The sequence below is a fragment of the Ambystoma mexicanum genome, chromosome 8 (assembly GCF_040938575.1).
Source record: "Ambystoma mexicanum isolate Mex_15411 chromosome 8, UKY_AmexF1_1, whole genome shotgun sequence".
NCBI classification, from domain to species: Eukaryota; Metazoa; Chordata; class Amphibia; order Caudata; family Ambystomatidae; genus Ambystoma; species Ambystoma mexicanum.
The window spans coordinates 843,834,413-843,853,537 of record NC_090929.1 but is presented as its reverse complement, the minus strand read 5'-3'; the positions used below and the strand labels follow the sequence as shown (position 1 = coordinate 843,853,537).

The 19,125-nt window shown below is 42.7% G+C and overlaps 1 protein-coding gene across 2 annotated transcripts in view; it reads left to right on the top strand.

Moving 5' to 3' along the window:
* The window catches only part of SLC29A3 (solute carrier family 29 member 3), a 401,717-nt gene extending 382,906 nt beyond the window's left edge, over positions 1 to 18,811 (top strand). For both annotated transcript variants that reach the window (XM_069610729.1, XM_069610730.1), the window contains one exon: positions 10,998 to 18,811. In XM_069610729.1, coding sequence (XP_069466830.1) covers positions 10,998 to 11,640 — 643 coding nt within the window. In that variant the 3' untranslated portion in view covers positions 11,641 to 18,811. The remainder of the gene's footprint in view (positions 1 to 10,997) is intronic.
* Positions 18,812 to 19,125: the final 314 nt, after the last annotated feature.

Here is a 19,125-nt window from a genome sequence, read left to right as displayed (position 1 = left end):
ATCACGTTGTCCTTAAGGGGAAGTGTGGGGGGGCATAAAAGGAATGTGTATACATTGAAGAGGGAGGAGCTTTGTGTTGGTTATCTTGAGAAGAGGAAAAAACTCTGAGTCATTTAGGAACAGGGTGAAGAGGCAGTGTGCCCCGTTATTTCAGTAGAAGGGGGGGGGGGTTTTGGAGAGTATGAAACTAAAAGATACAGGTGCCCTATCGGCCCTCCTAAATAAGGAGGTGCGATAAGTAAATCTCCAAACTAACCCAATTGTAGAAAACTGACTGGAGAAGTTTTATGACTAATGTATATGATAGGGAAGAGAATGTTGTGGGTGACCTTTCCCCTGAGAAACTGGAGAACTGGCCCCTATCAGTGAATAGGGAATGTATAGGGGACTTGATCAGGAGGGCTGGGCCTGATGGGATCCTGTTTTACACCATGAAGCAGGATATTTACCTATGGTCAAATATTCTCTGCCTCTTGTTTGAGGATGTTTTAAGAAAGGGTTAGATCCTTGAGTCATGGCGGAAGGCAATCGTGATTACCTTTACAAGATGGCCTATCACCCTTCTTGATTCCAGTAGCAAGATTTTTGCTTTCGTCCTCTTAGATGTTCTCAATGAGTGGATAAGTAAAGAAAATAGTCAGGACCCTAACCATTCGGAACTTTGGGGTGGTCTGGGCACGTCAGTGAATGGAAGTATTCTTTCCATGCTGCCTAGTCAAAGTAGTCTTGGTCATAAGCCTCTTTACATCTGCTTTGTAAAGCTGACTGCAGCCTTTGACAGTGTGGACAGAGGGATTCTCTGGTGGAAGCTAAAGGCTTGGGGTATTCCGAGTAATCTACTGGATATTCCTATGTCCCTTCATACCGACACAAGGATCCAGGTGTGTCTGAATGCTGGCCGTGGTTTGTAGGAGAAGATACGCACGCATTGTGGAGGTAGACTTGGGTGCGTGTTGGCTCTGACTCTCTTCAACCTGTATCTGTCGGACCTGGGTTCTTGGGTCACCGGGCAGGGGACTTTTCCACCAAGGATGGGGAATCGGTCCTTTTTGTGTTTGCTATATGCCAATGATTTAATCATTTTGGACCAGACTCCGATGGGATTACAGCATTCCCTGGATGAATTGCCTTCATTTATGGATGTCCATGGTCTTTGCATAAATATCTCTAAAACCAAGATCATGGTGTCAGATAGTAGGAACAAAAATCAATCCTCTTTTGTGTGGAGGATAAAGGGATTTCTGTAGGAAGAGTAGACAGACTTCTTTATTTGTGTTTCACTGTGTATAGTGGTAGATCTAAAATCACCTGCTTAGATCTCATGAAGAGGAAGTGTAGGGTATTTTCAGCGCAGTTGAGACACAATATTAAAATGGGCAAATGTTTGTTGTTACCGGCCATTAGCTATTATAGGCTTAAGATCTTGCTGGCCTTGTTATATGACATCAATTTGTACTTGCTCTCTTCCTATCCCAACTGGAGTTCTTTAGAGGGCCTAATGTGGCATTAAAGCATTGGGACAACCAAGTGTGTTCCAGCCGCAGTGATCAGGCATACGCACTTGGTCTTGTATCAATGAGGGCAATTGTATATTAGAAATGAATAAGCTTCCCTGGGGAAAAAATGTATTTAGTAATCTCAGTGCGCTGAAAAAGAGCACTTTTAACATCTGGCCTGTCGTTGTGGCTAGATGAAGTTCAGGCTAAGTTGTTGAATTTAAATAGTCCAACAGAATTATAAATTGCTGATCCAGAGAAGATAGTGTACACTGAAAGAGAATGATTGGCTTCTCACGTTGGAAAAAGTGTCTAAATATTCTCTATTTCAGGACATTATAGGGATTCCTAAAGCCCCTTTTTCTCCAGAACCATATGTAGTAAAGTTTCCAAATACTGTATGGAGAATTAAGTTCTCTCGATTTCATCTACATTTGCTCCCTACTTTCGAAGTTGCAGGTGCTAGGAGGAGTCTTGACATTGATAAAAGGATTTGTAGACTCTGTTTGAAGGAGGAAGTGATTGAATCCTTATATTATTTAATACTGATTTGTCCATGCACTCCAATGTTGAGAGTTAATTATCTTTTTTGTTTTGTCTCTGAATTGAGGCTGTTTGATCCAGTTGTGCTTTGGTCACAAATAATGTCAGGATTTCCCTGTGCTTAGCAGTTTTACTTTGTATAGATGACATTTGTTGCAACATTTTCTTTAAGAAAATAAAATTGTGATTTACTGTATTGTTATAATAAAACCCATATACATATAAAAACATAGTTTACAAATGTGCTCTATTTGGGGCATAATCTCCAGACTGTTTATGACCGAGGAAGCCAAGCTGGCCTATTTTAGCAAGTAGCTATTTTGAAACGACATTCTCTGTAAACTTCCTGATGAACGGGAGGATCAAAATGGGTCTATAGTTGGCTAGGTCCTGCGAGTGAAGCAAAGGTTTAACCTGGCTTTTGAAGGGCAGATTTGCATGTGCTATATGATGGGCGACTGTGGCCTGGTCGAGCCAGTCGATGGGAGGGGGTTTGAGGGTGAGAGAAGCAGAGAAGAGTGTGGTAAGTCAGAATCAAGAAACGGACGACGTACTGTGGTATTCACCTTCTTTATTCTGTACTCACACAAAGGTAAGCTTTCCTTCTCTCTAGGATTCAATGCTCTATTCTAAAAGAAACAAAAAGAGTAATTGTCGAAGTAGTGATTTGTCATAATGTCTCAACAAAAAAAGTCCTCTGTCCAAAACTGAGCTACCTTGACTCCTGACCCTAACACTATTAAAGAAACCTTTAATTAATTAAACAAACAGATATTGGATGCCATGTGTGAGGCCGTTCAGTCGGGTTTGGACATGGCAGATTGTGTCAGCCGGTCCATGGTGGCAAGCACTGTTTTACGCAGGTTTGCGTGGTTGCGGAAGTCGGGGTTCGCTCCTGATGTGCAGTCCCGGCTCCTCAACATGCCCTTTGACGGTGAACATCTTTTTGGCAGCAAGGCTGACGAGAGCCTTGAGAGGTTGCAAACCTCCAAAGCTGCAGGAAAGTCGTTGGGCGCTGCAGTTCGACAACCTCCGCCTTTTCATCCTAGGGGACAGCAATGGAGGGGAGGTTCCTTTCGTTATTACTCGCCCTTCAGTAAAGCGAGAGGAGCTGTCAGTCAAAGAGGCCACCGTAGGAGTACCAGAGGGGGAAAACAGGGTACTCGAGGTGCCAAGGACGCTCGGGCAGCTGCCTCTTTGCCCTCAGGAAACGCTGCAGCCGCTACCACTCAGTCATGAGGCCAAGTCCCATGGTTCGCAGGTTGGGGGAAGGCTGGCACAGCATCTTGTAGAGTGGTGTGCCATTACTTCAGATGTGTGGGTTCTGTCTACTGTCTTCCCTTTCGTCAGAGGCCTCACGACAATCCACCTGGGAACCTCTCTTTGAAGAGTCCAGATCCGCTCCTTGTGCAGGAAATTCAAACCCTGCTGGAGAAAGGCGGCATAGAACTGGCGCCTGTAGCGGAGAGGAACAAGGGATGGTATTCCCCTTATTTTTTGATTTCGAAGAAAGACGGGGGATTGAGACCCATCATGGACTCGCGGTTTGAACAAACTCCTCAGGAAGGACAAGTTCAAGATGGTTACTCTCAAGTCCTCCAGGCCCTTCAACTTCAGGACTGGTTGGTGTCTCTCGACCTCAAGGACGCTTACTTCCATGTGCCGATCCATCCAAAGCACAAGAAGTACCTGAGGTTCGCAGTTGGCGACTAGCACTTTCAGTTTCGGGTCCTGCCGTTCGGATTGACCTCCGCCCCGAGGGTTTTCACCAAGGTCATGGTTGTGGTGACAGCGCATCCCCGGAAAGGGGGATTCACGTCTACCCCTACCTGGACGATTGGTTGATCAGGGGGAGCTCTCCCGAGCAAGTCATGGATCATCTGTCCGTCACCTGCCACTCCCTTCACAAGCTGGGCTTCTCCCTCAATTTAAAGAAGTCCCATTTGACGCCAACACAGCAGCTCCAGTACATCGGAGCAGTGCTCGACACATCCCTGGGGCTGTGTTTTCCTCCCCAGGTGAGGGCTCTTCACATTCCACAGATGGTGCACAAGTTTCAACTTGCCCAGACGCTCCCGGCGTTCTTGAGGTTGCTCGGCCTCATGGTATCCTGCATTCTTCTGGTGCCAGAGGCTCGTCTGCGGATAAGATCTTTGCAGTGGGCACTCAAGATGCAGTGGTCGCAATCTTCCGGCAGGATGTCGGACCCTGTTCAGGTGAATGATGAAGGGTGCTCCATTTTGGCTTCCCTGGTTCAGGTGACGATCGTGACGGACGCATCCCTCACAGGATGGGGAGCTCATGCCAACGAGTTGACAGTCGGCAGTCGTTGGTCTCTGTCAGAGTCCAGACTCCATATCAATCTGTTGGAGCTGAGGGCCGTCAGGCTAACCCTGAAGGCTTTTCTGCCAACTGTGCGAGGAAAGAGTGTCCTGATCCTAACAGACAACACAGTGATGCACTACCTCAACAAAAAGGGGGAGGGCAGGGTCACTTCCTCTGTGCAGGGAGGCGATGCAGCTCGAGTTCTGGGCCATCCAGCGTTTCGATCTCGGCTGTTCATCTGGCCGGAGACGACAACAAGACGGCGGATGCTCTGGGCAGGCAGAGCTCGATCTCTCACTAGTGGGAGCTGGCTCAGGAGATTCTCCTGGAGATCTTCGCCCTTTGGGGGACCCCTCAAGTGGATCTCTTTGCCTCCAGTGTCAACCGGAAGTGCGAAAGGTTCTGCTCGCGGGAATTTCCTCCAAAAGTAGCCTTAGGAGACGTGTTCGTGGTGGAGTGGTCATTCCCACTGCTTTTGCATTTCCTCCAGTCCCCGTCATCCCGCAAGTACTGCAGAGGTTACGGAGGTTCGGTTCCCGGATGATCCTCATTGCTCTGGCGTGGGCCCTGAGGATTTGGTACCCGGACCTTCTCGACTTGTCCATCTGCCCTCCACGTCGTCTTCCCTACCGAGACGATCTGCTCTCATGGGAGGGGGGGTCAGGTTCTCCATCCAGAGGTCAGATGCCTCAACCTTCACGCTTGGCTTCTGAAAGGTTGAGGTATAAGGATTGGGACCTACCTGAAGACGTGTTGGAGGTGTTGCTCTCGGCCAGACGGCCAGCAACAAAGTCTTTGTACCGTTGCCATTGGCGTAAATTCTGCGACAGTGCAGAGTTAAGAATGTGTATCCTTTTGAATGTGACATTCCCATGGTTCTGTCTTTTTTGCTTTCTTTGGCTCACTGGGGCTTGCAAGTGGGTACCATTAAAGGTTACCTGGCAGCGCTGTCCATATTTAAGCGCTCGTCTGAAGAATGTTCCTATTTTAAGATTCCTTTAATTTCTCAGTTTTTGAAAGAGTTCACTAATGTGTTCCCTCCGTCACCTTTTTTGGTCCCCGGTTGGGATTTGAACCTTGTTCTTAAGTTTCTTAATGGTGCTCCGTTTGAGCCTTTGCATTCTTGCCCTTTGAGACTGTTAACTCTTACAACTGTGTTTTGGTTGCGGTTACTTCCGTTCGCAGAGTGATTGAGTGAGTTACAGGCACTTTCAGTGAAGCCACCCTTCACTGTGTTTCATAAGAAAGAAAGCCACCCTTCACTGTGTTTCATCACTCTGATAACTAAGGCGGGAGACATGCTTGCTACCGTGGTACTGTCCTTAACTCCAGAGACAAGAAACGCCAAGGAGCTCCGCACAGCCGGTTAGTCGGAGGGAGACCCAATAGTAAACTGGAATGTTTTGAGCAAAGGTTGCAAACGGCAATATGATATGAGTTGAAAGAACTTGTGAACAAAACTTGGATATTACTGAACTTTTAAGAAAGAACAGGGAATATCCAGCTGCAGAGTAGTCCGGCGCCACGTGGGTGTTCATTCAAAATACTCTGGCTGTTGTTCCCTTTTGTTGAAACTACAGATACCAGGAGGCCCTAGGAGAGCCTGACGCAAAAGGTTAAAGTGGTCATCTAAAGGTCGAGTAAAACCCCTTGTACAATTGAAAGTCTTTGACCCGTAGTCAAGAGAAAGCTAGGGCAAGGGAACCCTAGTTTCTGATGAACTGTGTAAACTGGCAAATGTCAACCTGGCTGAGGGATGCCCACGAAGGAGAACAAAACGTAACACCCCGTAAACATTGTGTCAACAAGTGTGAACCGGCTGAGTAATGTCCACAGAGCACAAGTGTTTGAAAGGATATTGAGACTCTTGAATACTACAGGTGATAATACTGGAAACGAAAGGCCATAAGTGAACCCGACTGAGGGAGGCCAACATTGCAAAAGGATCAGAGCCTGGTTGAGGTGGATCATCGGGTGAAGGACAATCACCAGACGTGAAGAAAAACTGAAAGGAACTTTTGTTTTCTTGTTTACAGCAGATCAGGTCCTCTGAGGCAAGAGAATTTTTGTAAAAGGCACTTGGCCACAGAAGGCCCTGATATTTTGGAAACAAACTAAAAGCTTGTGCTGGTGAAGCCCAGAAGTGTGCTGTGCTCAAGAAACCCGCCCTTGCGCTGGAATGCAGAATAAAAGGCACAGTGCCATTGTAGGACTTCTCCGAATGCTGCGGGTGGATTATTAGAAGAAAGGCCATATACGCCTGTGCCAACGTGATGACGCACACGGAAGAGATTGACTGTGTTCAATGTCCGAATGTCTACATGTTCGCCGGCTGCATGGATTACAAGGTGGATTTACATTTAGTGCACTTTGCAATCATGAACTTGCATTGTCCACAGACCAATTAATGAGCCATGACAGTTTGTTTAGCTGGCGTCAATAAGCAGATACAATGGGGGTGTTGCGCCAGTTATGGCAATGTGGAGAGGAGTGTTTCATTCATTTGAACTGCAACGGTTCCTCGTGTTAGTTGGATCAGAGTGTCTGAGGAGACGTGACGGAAATCGCAGTGACTGCTTTGTAATTTAAACTAGGTACTGTTTTTCTGATTTTTCTTTTAAAAAAAGAGTAACGTTACTGGAAGATGTATTACCTGGATGTTTTCTTCGGCACCGTTGATGTCATTACGCTTCAGCTTGTTGGAGTGTGTAAAGTTTGTATTGCGTGTGTGCAGCTCTGCAGTTCCGCACTCTGGAAGTCATGGTTAATATACTTTTTCACTACAGGTGGACATTTATACTACATTCTGGCTAGGCAAGATTGGAGTAAAGTCGTGATGGACTTCATGTCAAGTTTAGGAGTTTGTGTTTGTTTGGGAATTTTACAGTGATGCATCATCTTGAGCAATTGGATTAGTACGGTTTAAGTGATATGCGAGTATGTGAATTGAGAAGCTTGAACTAATGCGAACATTCAATTTTTCCAGGTGGCACAGTACTTGTTATATAGTGCGTTGCAAAGGTTTGCAGTGAGGAAGCATTTGGCATATTATAAGTTATAATACTAGTTTCTTTTCAGATGAACATTGTAAGGAATCACAATGGCAAATGACCTATAATAAATGGAAGACAACCTGTGATATACATATTAGGTGAATGTTTTGTGTAGTTTATTGTTCTTGATTTCCTAGCATACGTAGGATGGTGATATTATGTGTTCTAGAGCTAATGCAGCCGATGATTTTAAAATGCATATTATGGTTTTCTGGGTAAAGACAAGTATATATACATATTAATGGAATTAGTTTTAGGGAAATGTTTTGTGATCCATTGATGCTGTTTGCTCCTCGTGAGTGGGCGTATGTGAGCCAACGAAGTTATTTGCTCATTGTGAGTGGACGTATGTGTAGCTATGTATGGATATTGAGTATGTTGCAGAAGTACATTTTAAGCCTTATGATTGGAGTAAGGTTGGGTGCACCCGAGTAAATGTAATGCTATGGGTGTGTTTGTATTATGCCTACATTTTGGTGCACATTTATATTCAATTGCATGCATGAGTTCATTGACATATTTTCCACTCTGCCATAGGTCTGATCAGCCTTGTATCATAGTGCCATTTTGACGTGCTGTTCCTTTAGCAGCCACGTTTTTTTTCATGTGTCCTTTGTTTGGTTTGTGGCTTTCCATTCTTTTTCTACTTTTATTTGTGTCTCTGGGGAGTTGTGGTATTGCCATCTGTGGTGCGTCAGGCGTGAGCCGCTTTGAGAGGTGATCTGTGTGTGAGAATGGGTGGTGTGAGTGTGTGGTCAGGTTATGGATTAGTCCTATATAGGTGGTTGTATGGAGTTGGTGGTGTAGAAGGTTAGTTAAGGGTTTGTGGATTACGCTATTGTGGTGGTGAATGTGGTTTATTCCCAGAGGTTGGTATCTGGGTATGTGTGTCGGGTGTGTGTGTTGTCCTGTATATGATGCAAGCCATAGAATGTTAGCTGGGCTGGAACCCTATGTTCCCTCAGGCTACAAGCCATATTGATGCTGTTTGCTCATCGTGAGTGGGCGTATATATGTATTGATCTGTTTGCTCATCTTGTGTGTGCATATTTTTATATTTATGAAATTAGTTTTAGGAAAATGTTCTGTGAGCCATTGATGCTGTTTGCTCATCGTAAGTGGGCCTATGTGTAGCTAGTTATGGATTTTGGGTATGTTACAGAAGTGAATTCTAAGCCTTATGATTGGAGGCAGGTTGGGTGCACCCGAGTAAATGTAATGCTATGGGTGTGTTTGTATTAGGCCTTCATTTTGGTGCACATTTTCATCCAATTGCATGCGTGCATTCATTGACATCTTTTCCACAATGATATAGGCCTGATCAGCGTTTTATCATAGGGTCACTTTGACGTGCTGTTCCTCTAGCAGGCACTTTTCTTTTTCATGTGTCCTTTGTTTTATTTGTGGCTTTTCTTTCTTTTTCATACTTTTATTTGTCTCTTTGGGAAGTTGAGGTATTGCCATCTGTGGTGCGACAGGCGCAAGTCATTTTAATCGGGTGATCTGTGTGTGAGAATGGGTGGTGTGAGTGTGTGGTCAGGTTAATTTGTAGTGTTCACACTCAGGGAAAGTAGTCATCAGGACGCATTTAGAACACGGGAGCCAGGAAGTACAAACAGGTAAGTACTTTATTGGTTACAGGGCTTAAGAAAGAAGTAAAGGGGAGAGCAATAGTATATGCATCCTTCTTTCTAGTATCTCCCATCCTGTGTCCCAACCGTCACTCCTGGAACCCTGAGGGAACATAGGGTTCCAGCTCAGCTAACATTCTATGGCTTGCATTATATACATCAATGTAAGCCTAACACCACACCACAGAAGGCCCTGATATTTTGGAAACAAACTAGAAGCTCGTGCTGGAGAAGCCCAGAAGTGTGCTGTGCCCGAGAATCCTGCCTTGCCCCGTACGTGGGGAAGGGAGACCCCAGTTGTACCATCCTCACTTATCATTTTGTGAACACTTCTTTCTTTTCTGTAGAACATTATCCCACACTATTTTGTATCTTAGTGGTAAGGCTTTTTTAGTATAGGCCCTTTTTATTTGACAAGATGCTACTAGGACTGCCTTATTATTATTTGATGGTCATAGCTTGCTCCCATCTTAGATTTAGGTTTAGATTGGGGGATTTTCTCACCCATTTATACAGTTTAATAAACACCCTTGAACTGTGATCACTTGTCTGTCTTTATTGTTGCCACCATGACTTCCTTACATCCCCCAACAGGAGTTTCCTGACCTTCATCATCGGCGGAATGGGAAGGGTTAAACAAACATGAAATATTTAAATGATGAAAACTGTTGAAACTCTGTGCATGCCCTGTTATCTGTGCTTGTCAGTTTCCTGAACGATGTTTGTTGTAGGATGAGCCTACAAAGGGGCCACATGCCTTCTTCGAAGGAGTAATTTTGTGCCCAAAATGTATGTTCTCTGACCAGGATCATCTGCATTGTCTCTTAAATAGCACTGTGCTTGCTCTGCAAAGAGTCTCAAGAATCTATCGCTAAAAGTTTATATTGGCTTAACGATCTAATTAATCCTTGAGATGCTAGAACAACAGAGAGGGAAGCAAAAAATGTGTTGTGCACCGATTGTGAGGATATAAAGAGCAGGTACATACGGAAAGCTATTGTGTACAATTTTGCCGTAGGGTAAACTGCACCAGTCTTTCTTGAGTTAATGATACATTTTGGGTGCTTTGAGTGCTCAGAGTTTGTTTCTGGGGTTACGACTAATCCTATTGTTTGGAGTGTGTCAGTTGTCTGCTAAATGGACTTTTGTTTCCAAAAGCACCCTGCCACCACTTTTGTAAGTTGTTTTACTGATCGTGCAATCTTTTAAAAAATGTTCTCATTTGCTTTTACTATTTTCATCAATTGAGAATGTGTACCCTTATCAGGGAAATGCACTTTTTGGTGAATAGAAACGTATGCATTGATGGTGTATTTTGGCCTTGGCATACAGGATGCATTCATAGTCTGAGTTGGTGAAAAAATGGTTGTCTAATTATCCTGAACAGAATCATAATTCTGATGAATGGATCAGCGTTGCTAGATTGTTGAAAGCAGAAAAGTGTGCACATGGCAAAGATTTCAGAGAATGTCCAGCAACTGTTAGGGATATTAATGTTTGTGTACTTGGGGTTCTGTGCCAATATGAATGTTATGGTTGACAGTAGTTCTTCGGTGTATGGTGGAGGCGCAGCGTACTTTGCTTGTCTGATCCAGATTGTGCTGTTGGGTAACAAATGTTGTTCAGCTTCCAGGGAGTGTATGTTATGGTATCTTTTGTTGTGCACCACACCATTTTTGCAGTTTAATTGGTAGCAACAGTAATGCCTGCCTAACGAAATTCATGAATACGATAGTCCAATAATGTAGAATCATCCTCCCCTACATTAAGAAATCCAAAGCTGTATGCTGTTTTCTTGCTATAAAACGAATCAGTATTTTTGCTGCTTTTATTTAATGATTGCTTCACTGGGAAAGATGCATGACACTGCCTGCTGAGTTTAATCAAAAATAAAAACTAATGATCTTTTCCTATTTGACATTAATAATGTATCTTGATTTCCGTTTCAGATACTATTTGAGGAGCTTTGAAGAAAGCCATGATGCCTCAATTCCTACAAGTAGTTGTCCAGAGGTGGAAACAGAGGTTAGGGGTGTAGATCGCGGCATCCCGCCATGGCGTCCCATTCTGAAGAAGATTTCCATCCTGGGTTCCTGTGCCTTCTATGTCTTCTTCGTGTCAATAATCATCTTTCCCACACTTTCTTCCAATATTGACTCTGTAAATAAATCCTCTGGGAGCATATGGACTAATGAGTACTTCACCCCCTTCACCTGCTTCCTCTTATACAATTTTGCTGACTGGTGCGGCCGGCAAGTCACTGCCTGGATCCAAATACCTGGACCAAACAGCAAGATCCTCCCTGGGCTTATCCTGCTGAGAACTGTCTTCATTCCGTTGTTTGTGTATTGTAACTATCAGCCTCGTGCACACTCCGATGTAGTTCTCTTTCAGAGTGATGCATATCCAGTGGTGTTCATCTCCTGTGTGGGACTAAGTAATGGTTACCTGGGCTCTCTCGCAATGATGTACGGCCCCAAGGTTGTACCCAAAGAGTTGGCAGAAGCAGCCGGGATAATGATGGCATTTTTCTTAAACCTAGGTTTAGCTCTTGGATCTGCTTTTTCTATCGTTATCGTTTATCAGATTTAAAACGGTTTATGAAAAACAGTATAAAGAATGGGTTTGATACTTGAACCAACTAGCAGGGCTTCCAAACAGTGTGACAAGATGAGTGGAAATCCTCGCCCGTACTACAGAGACTTAATGGAGGAGTTGTAATCCTTTTTGTAGACGGACTATGGATTGGCAACCTTTGGAAAAGTTTTTTTTATTTGCAGAACCTGTAGAGCACTTCAAAGGAGTGCAATCTCTTAATAAACTTTAGGCAGCCGTTGGAAACATTGACTCAAAATACACATTCCAGATGGATGATCGCAAATCTCTTGAATGTTTATGTTCTTGAAAGTACATATTAATGTCTTAAGCATAACTTAAAGGAAAATCATATTGAACTCGAGTTTGAAACCTCCTGAGATGTATTATACTGTTAATTGTTTGTGCCATATTTGTATACACTGCCAATCACTTAATTTTAACAGCTGGGTGGATCTCTACCCAAACCTCAAATTCAGGGTAGCTGCACCAGATGCAACTTTTAACTACTTACTCATGCCTAACCCATCCTCCTGAACTGCCTCCTTGCAAATTATTCGGTTGGTCAAAGGCCCACATAACCATGGCCGAACCGACTTCATCCACTACATTAGCTCATACTGCTCAACTAGGTATGATGTCCATGCTACATGAAGCATGAAAAGGACATGTAGTAAAACTGGAAAATAATTCTGATCATCCACTCTTTAAAATGCAGAGAGTGGCAATTGCCATGTTTTATTTTTAACCTAGTTTTACGGGCGCTGATGAATACAGAATTATAATTCGCTTTGCAGAACGCCTAGAGAAAGTATTGGTGGGCTTTGCCATGAAAACTGGAAATAAATCCAGTGATTGAATTTGAAGAAAGAAATTGCTGGCCGTGGTAGAAATACTAGCAGATGCGCAAAGAGCTGGAGAGTCATAAAAGTTTAACAAAGATAAGCACTTGTAGATTCACTTGTCAGCCATTGTAGATGCATACACTAAAACACTTCCATGGTTTCTAGATTTATTCTAACTTCCCCCTGGCATCAATGCAAATGTAATTCTCCAACTGACTGACCACTAACTGAAACTATCCATAGAATTGTTTACTCCAAAAACGAGCCCTCTATATACTTGATTATGTTTTTATGTTGTAATGTATGTGTAATACTCCATGAAGCAAAGCATGTTTCTTTTGAATCATTAAAGGCAGCCCATATTATGTCTTTTTTATACACGTGATTATGAACATGTTGTTTTTTAATAGCTGATCTGTCAATCCATTCACAACACTTATTTCTGTTGCAAGAAAATAGTTGTAAAAGCAGTCCACTTATTTTTTGTTATAAAGATACCTCTTTGTGAAAGTTCATGGGTTGTTTAACATGTTGCTGTGCGCACGCAATAATGCAATGTTAGGTTTGCTGTAATAGGAAAACCATAAAATACTTAGAAACACAAGGGCAAAGAAGAAAACTAATTATAAAGAGAAAGTCGGGGGTTAGGGGGCAAGACAGAAGGGCTGGGAAAAGTGACATTATCACTGGTAATCTTTTATATAGTGCTTCTGGGCAGATTGTCCCCACTTCGTAGTTCTGTAATAATAGTTATTATTGCATATTTGTAAATAGTACTCAATGTATCGACCTCCACAAGATCGAGGACCGAGTTTGACCATTTAATTAGAGCCTGTGGCATGCAAGCTGTTCACAGATGTCTGCAGCATTTGCTGACTTTTCTGCTTATTTTGTAGACCTACCTCTCATTGTGCCTATCTCATAAATAAGGTTCACCACTTACTCGTTAATGTGATACCTTGTTTTCCAATTATTGTATTTTTTTCTACATCCTTTGTAAGTATCATCCATGTATTCAAACCAAGCCTTCGTTGTCATCATGTCTAACTTTGACCACTATTCAGGAAATCGAAATCTCTCTCCAACCTTTTGTCGTGCACGCTCATTACGCGCTATAGAAAATTCTGAATATCCATGTGGCACTTCAACAATGTAGCAAACTTACATTACTTCTTACGGGTGCACCGCATCTGCTGTTACCAATCAAGCTACCAATATCTGTCCTCTAGGTTTAGCATGCAGTGTATAGTCAGGCTAGTGAAAGGAGAAGCCATGCTAACAGTATTCATCATCAAGATGCCCTACTCATCTTGAAAGTTCTGTGGGATATATTTGTGTTCTATGTGTTATAATCTTGAAAATAATGCAGTTTTTACACCATATCATGTTCCCTACTGTGGATCTTGTTTTCACAACGCTGATGGCATTATTTGTTTTTAAAGAGAGAAGGTAGGAAAGTTTGAAAGGAGCTGTATGAATTCTGTTTTATAAGCATACCGTATTGGAATTACCAGTTGAAAATATGTAAAACCAAATTGCTGAAAATGTGTTTTATTTTGCTGAAATTATAATCATAAAGGCAGTCCCATTAAAAAATATAATATTAAAAACTCAGGGTGCAAAAACAAGTCTGAAATCATTTGTGGCAGTCAGCCTGAACACAGTATCATTTTATCAACTGTAGTTTACATTGTTTGATATCCACCTAGTACATGCAAAATCCCCATACTTTTCTGACATAAAAGCAGAGTTTGGGTGAATTAATGTTTTACTGTTGTCCTGCCAAAGGCCATAATTACCATGAGACTCCGAGACCATGCCAATGTCACCGCTCTATCCTCAACAGTTGTGTCATCAGTGTATCAACATATCTGTGGAACATTTTTTAAAAGAACGTGAGTTGTGTTTTCTTTTTTGCAGTGATCAAGACAGACAGTGTCACTCTCATCACAGATATTGGGGTTCTGGAATTAACTTCAGACAATGTCATGCACACTGATAACATTACAGGATTCAAAAGTAGTCTAGATAAGACATTGAAAGGTACAGTGGTTATCAGTGTAACCAAGCCAACCAAAAAAAGCAATGCACATGGGCTACCGCCCCTGCAACCTCAAAGTAAACTCAAAGGAAACATAAACCAACTAATTGACAAGGAACCTGACCCTGACAACCCAAACAAAAACCAAAAGGGAGAAACACTCAAACATCAACCCCACAACGTACCGCCAAATAACACAAAAATGCCACGAAAACAAATGGGACCCAGAGAAAGACAAATGGGAGAGAGAACAAACCCAACCTAATGCCACCACATCTCCACAACTTCAGAACAGACCCCCATCAAGAAGATCAAAAACGGAACTACTGCCGGTGGAAGAGAAAAGTCCATATACCTAACATCATACCTCGCAAACAACCACTCACCAGAACGAACCAACCAAACAAACGAATCGAGAAAGACCGACAACAGAACACAACCATGCAGAAGAACGGACAAAGGTAAAGGGAACAAGAACATGATCAACGCCCTAACCCCATATATCACTACCCTTCAACAACCACAAAATTTAGCAGAGGAACTTGAATAAAACAAAAACCTAAGACTAAACCTAGAAGAACTATTCAACGAAGACCCAAACACAACTGTACCACCACCACAACCAGAGACCTACATGGAAGAAAACCAAAACACCAGTCAGAAGACAACACTGATAATAAAGCACAAACCAAATTATACCATAAAAATCCACTGCAACCTAATCAACGCAAGATCAATGTCAAAACACTCAACTGAGATCTTCGACCTGCTGTGCGACAACAGTTTTGACATCCTATTTATCACAGTAACATGGCTGGATGACAACTACAAAATCACACTCCAAAGCTGCCTCCCCATCAACTTCAAATGCCTACAGTTAAACAGGAAAGGAAACAAAAAGGAGTAGGCCGTGCAATAGCATTCAAATAGCACCTGAAAACAAAACAGACAAACCTCTAAACATCGAGAACTGCAAATCCATGGTCATACACTTAACAGTGAATCCAAAAACAAACATTAAATTCATACTTGTTTACAGACCACCGATAAACAATGCAACCTTCATCCATAACTTCATTGAAGCCATCACCAACATAGCCATCCAACACGAACATCTGATAATCCGGGGGTACTTCAACATATGGTTTGAAGAAAAACACACCAACTCACACAAAGTTCACTAATCAGACAACTAGCAACCACGAAACTACAACAACTGCTTAAAGGAGCAACACACACGGCAGGACACACACTTGATGTGATTTTCGCCAACAAAAAACGTATCCACACCACCAATACAGATAGTTTGGAGCGACCATCTCATGATTCCCGTTTGTGATCATGCTACCAATCAGCCCCTCAAACTTCCAACCACCACAAAAAGATACTGGAAAGTCATCAAAGCGAGCAACCTAATAGAACAACTGGAGCTGACCGAACTGGAGAAGGCAGACCTAGATGGAAAAACAGACCTACTACATAAATGGATTGCTGACACAATCGAAAACATCTCCCCGGAAAAATTGTTTGCCCCCTCAAGAAAAAGGGCATTGGCAAAGTGGTTCACCCCACTACTAAGCACCATGAAAAAGCGCAAGAAGCTAGAACTAAAATGGAGGAAAGAATATGACCAGGGTAAGAAAACTCAGTTCCAGAGCCAAATCCAATCGGTCAAGAAGGTAATTCAAAAGGCACCGTGATGATCGAATCACCAAAGCCAACAACACACAAAAAGAAATGTTCAACATCATAAACGAAATGAGAAACCCACCAGGTTGCAACAACACTCCGATACCTTCACAGAAACTATGCAACAACCTTGCAGACCATTTCAAAAATAAAATCAACAACATCTGACAAATCCTAAAAAACAGACCGACCAATCCTAACACACAACCAACCGTATCCAACGAGGAGCCAGAGCACAAACTCCAAAACTTTGCGCAAATATCAGTGGAGCCATTCGTCAAGCTGATAAAACATAGCAAGAATGCCGGCTCGCCCATGGATCCCTGCTCCCCAGACATCTACAAATCAATCATCGCACAAGGAACTCCATAAGAATATTACAAAAATCGCTTGAATCTGTAGTGACAGGAACTGTGCCACAATCCTTCAAATCAGCGCATATTAAACCACTCCTTAACAACACAAGTGGCGATGTGGAAGACCTTTCCAACTACAGACATTATTCAAACATCCCCTAACCGGCAAAACTCCTAGAAACCTATGTATAAAAACTAACCCAAGAGCATGTAGAAAAACACCAGTTGTTGGACCAAGCACAAGTCGGCTTCAGACCCGCAAGAGGAAGAGAATTGACACTCCTATCCATCTGAGATGACCTAAAGACAAACGCTGACTCCAACAGGTATAGCAGACTTGGCACTACTCGATAAAATCATTCCTATCAAACAGAACAGGGACTGTCTGGAAAAGCCCTTCAAATCTTCTCCATGAGTTGACTTCAAAGTACCACAAGTATCCTCACTGTCACCACTGTACTTAAACATCTACCAGACTCTGCTAATCAAGATCTTCACAAAATAGTCTTACATGCTACAACTACGCATACAACACTCAAATCATCTACAAAATTGAAGGTGTACAAGAAGAACACTCAACTCTAGGAGACTGTCTCAAACAAATCTACAACTGGATGAATGCCAACAGCTGAAAAATCAACCCTGGAAAGACAGAAATCATGATTATATCCAAAAATCAAGAGAACACCAACTACATACCGTGGCTGATAGAATTGGGAACTGTGCCGACACCATCAAACATAGTCAAAAACCTAGGATTCCTAATGAACAGCACACTAATATTAGAACCACAAGTAAGCGCAATCATTAAGAAATGTTTCTTCCTCCTTCACTTAACAAATAGAATCTTACCATTCCTGTCCTACACCCACAAAACACTGACAATGTCGCCCTCATTTCAAGAATCGACTACGCCAACAGCCTTTACCTCGGAATGCCGGAACACCTGCTGAATTAACTACAATGCATCCATAATACAGCAGCCAGACTCCGCCTCAAGCCATCTAGAAGAGACCACATCACACCAGCGCGCTAAAAATGCTACATTGGCTTCCAATCAAACAGCATATCACATTCAAAACAATTTGCATAACACACAGGGAAATCAGCGGCCAGGGAGCAGAATTCCTACAAAAGAAAATAACCATCTACAAGCCGACGAGACTCCTTACATCAAGCAATGAAATCTGCCTGGAACCAAAGCCATACGCCAGGAAAAATCTTTGTGGCTCCTCTTTCTCCAATCTGGCGGCAAAAACTTGGAACAACCTCCAGAAAGAACCAAGAAACACCAAAGATCACCTATAATTCAGAAAACTACTAAAAACCTGGCTCTTCAAGACCTCGGAACCAGATGCAAACAACTGAAACAAAACCAAAAATGCAAAGTGAACCAGTTGACAGAACCCATGACGGTACAGATAACACCTAGATCCGACAGAGAGGGGGGGAACCACCCGCAAGAACTAAAGAGACAATGCAAGGCAGAACCGACCGCAAGCAAAAATCCAATCAGGACAGGACAATAGCTAACAAGGCTGACACAAACGGGCACAACTATCAACCTTACCCACTACCAAGCATCCCCCTGACAGACATGACAACGAGCAACTTGTGTAAGCCCAACACAATTTTGCATCCACACTATCCAACTACTACCTCACGCTCACAAGACAACCATCCTCAAACCAACCCCTCCACATCAGCTAACCCGCCAGCCAATTGAGACCACTAGCGCCACACTAAGAAACCCACACCCAAGCTAGTAAGTAGAAGACGGAATGCACTAGACCGACATACACAAAACCCTAGCAGTATTCCTGGAGATGTACTGACTTCCTAAACGACTAACCCAACACACACAACAAAATCATCTGAGACAGGTATGGTGATTTCCTTGCGTCAATCCAGACATGCTATTAAGGACTGAACTGTACCGCGTCACACTCAGACAGAGCTATGGATATGGGCATAGGTCACAACTAGATAGATCTGCAGGACCAGTTTGCGTCAGGTACAGAGTGGGATGCAGGGGCTGGCCTGAGTAAGAACAAAGATAGAATTGCAGAGATTAACTAACGCAACATATGAACACAGTAAATGCACTTAAACGTTTTGTAAAATTAACAGACCTGTACCTCTATTTTATGTTCTTTTCTGAAAATTAAATCTGTGTGTCATTAGATCTGTTTTGTTGTGCCATACAAGTCTGGAATAAATGCAAACATGGTACCTAATATCAATAGTGTTATATCTCAAATTGTGTGAATGTGATTACAGTAAGATTAAATAAACTGTGTTGTGAGAAACGTATTTGGTGTTTAGAGTTTGGCAATATGTAGTTGTGCCTGTTTTTGTTACAATATTTCCTGAAGAGTGTCATGAACAGATATTTGGTTAAAAAATGTTGGCCTGGCTTTAATATTTTGTGAACAAGACATTTTTTAAAGTAATTGTTTCAGTGTAATTTAATGCGAAGTTGATTTAAAGTTCTGCCAGTTAAGCAGCCTCTTAGTTGTGTTTCTGAAAGAGAAGGGAGAGAGGGGGATGG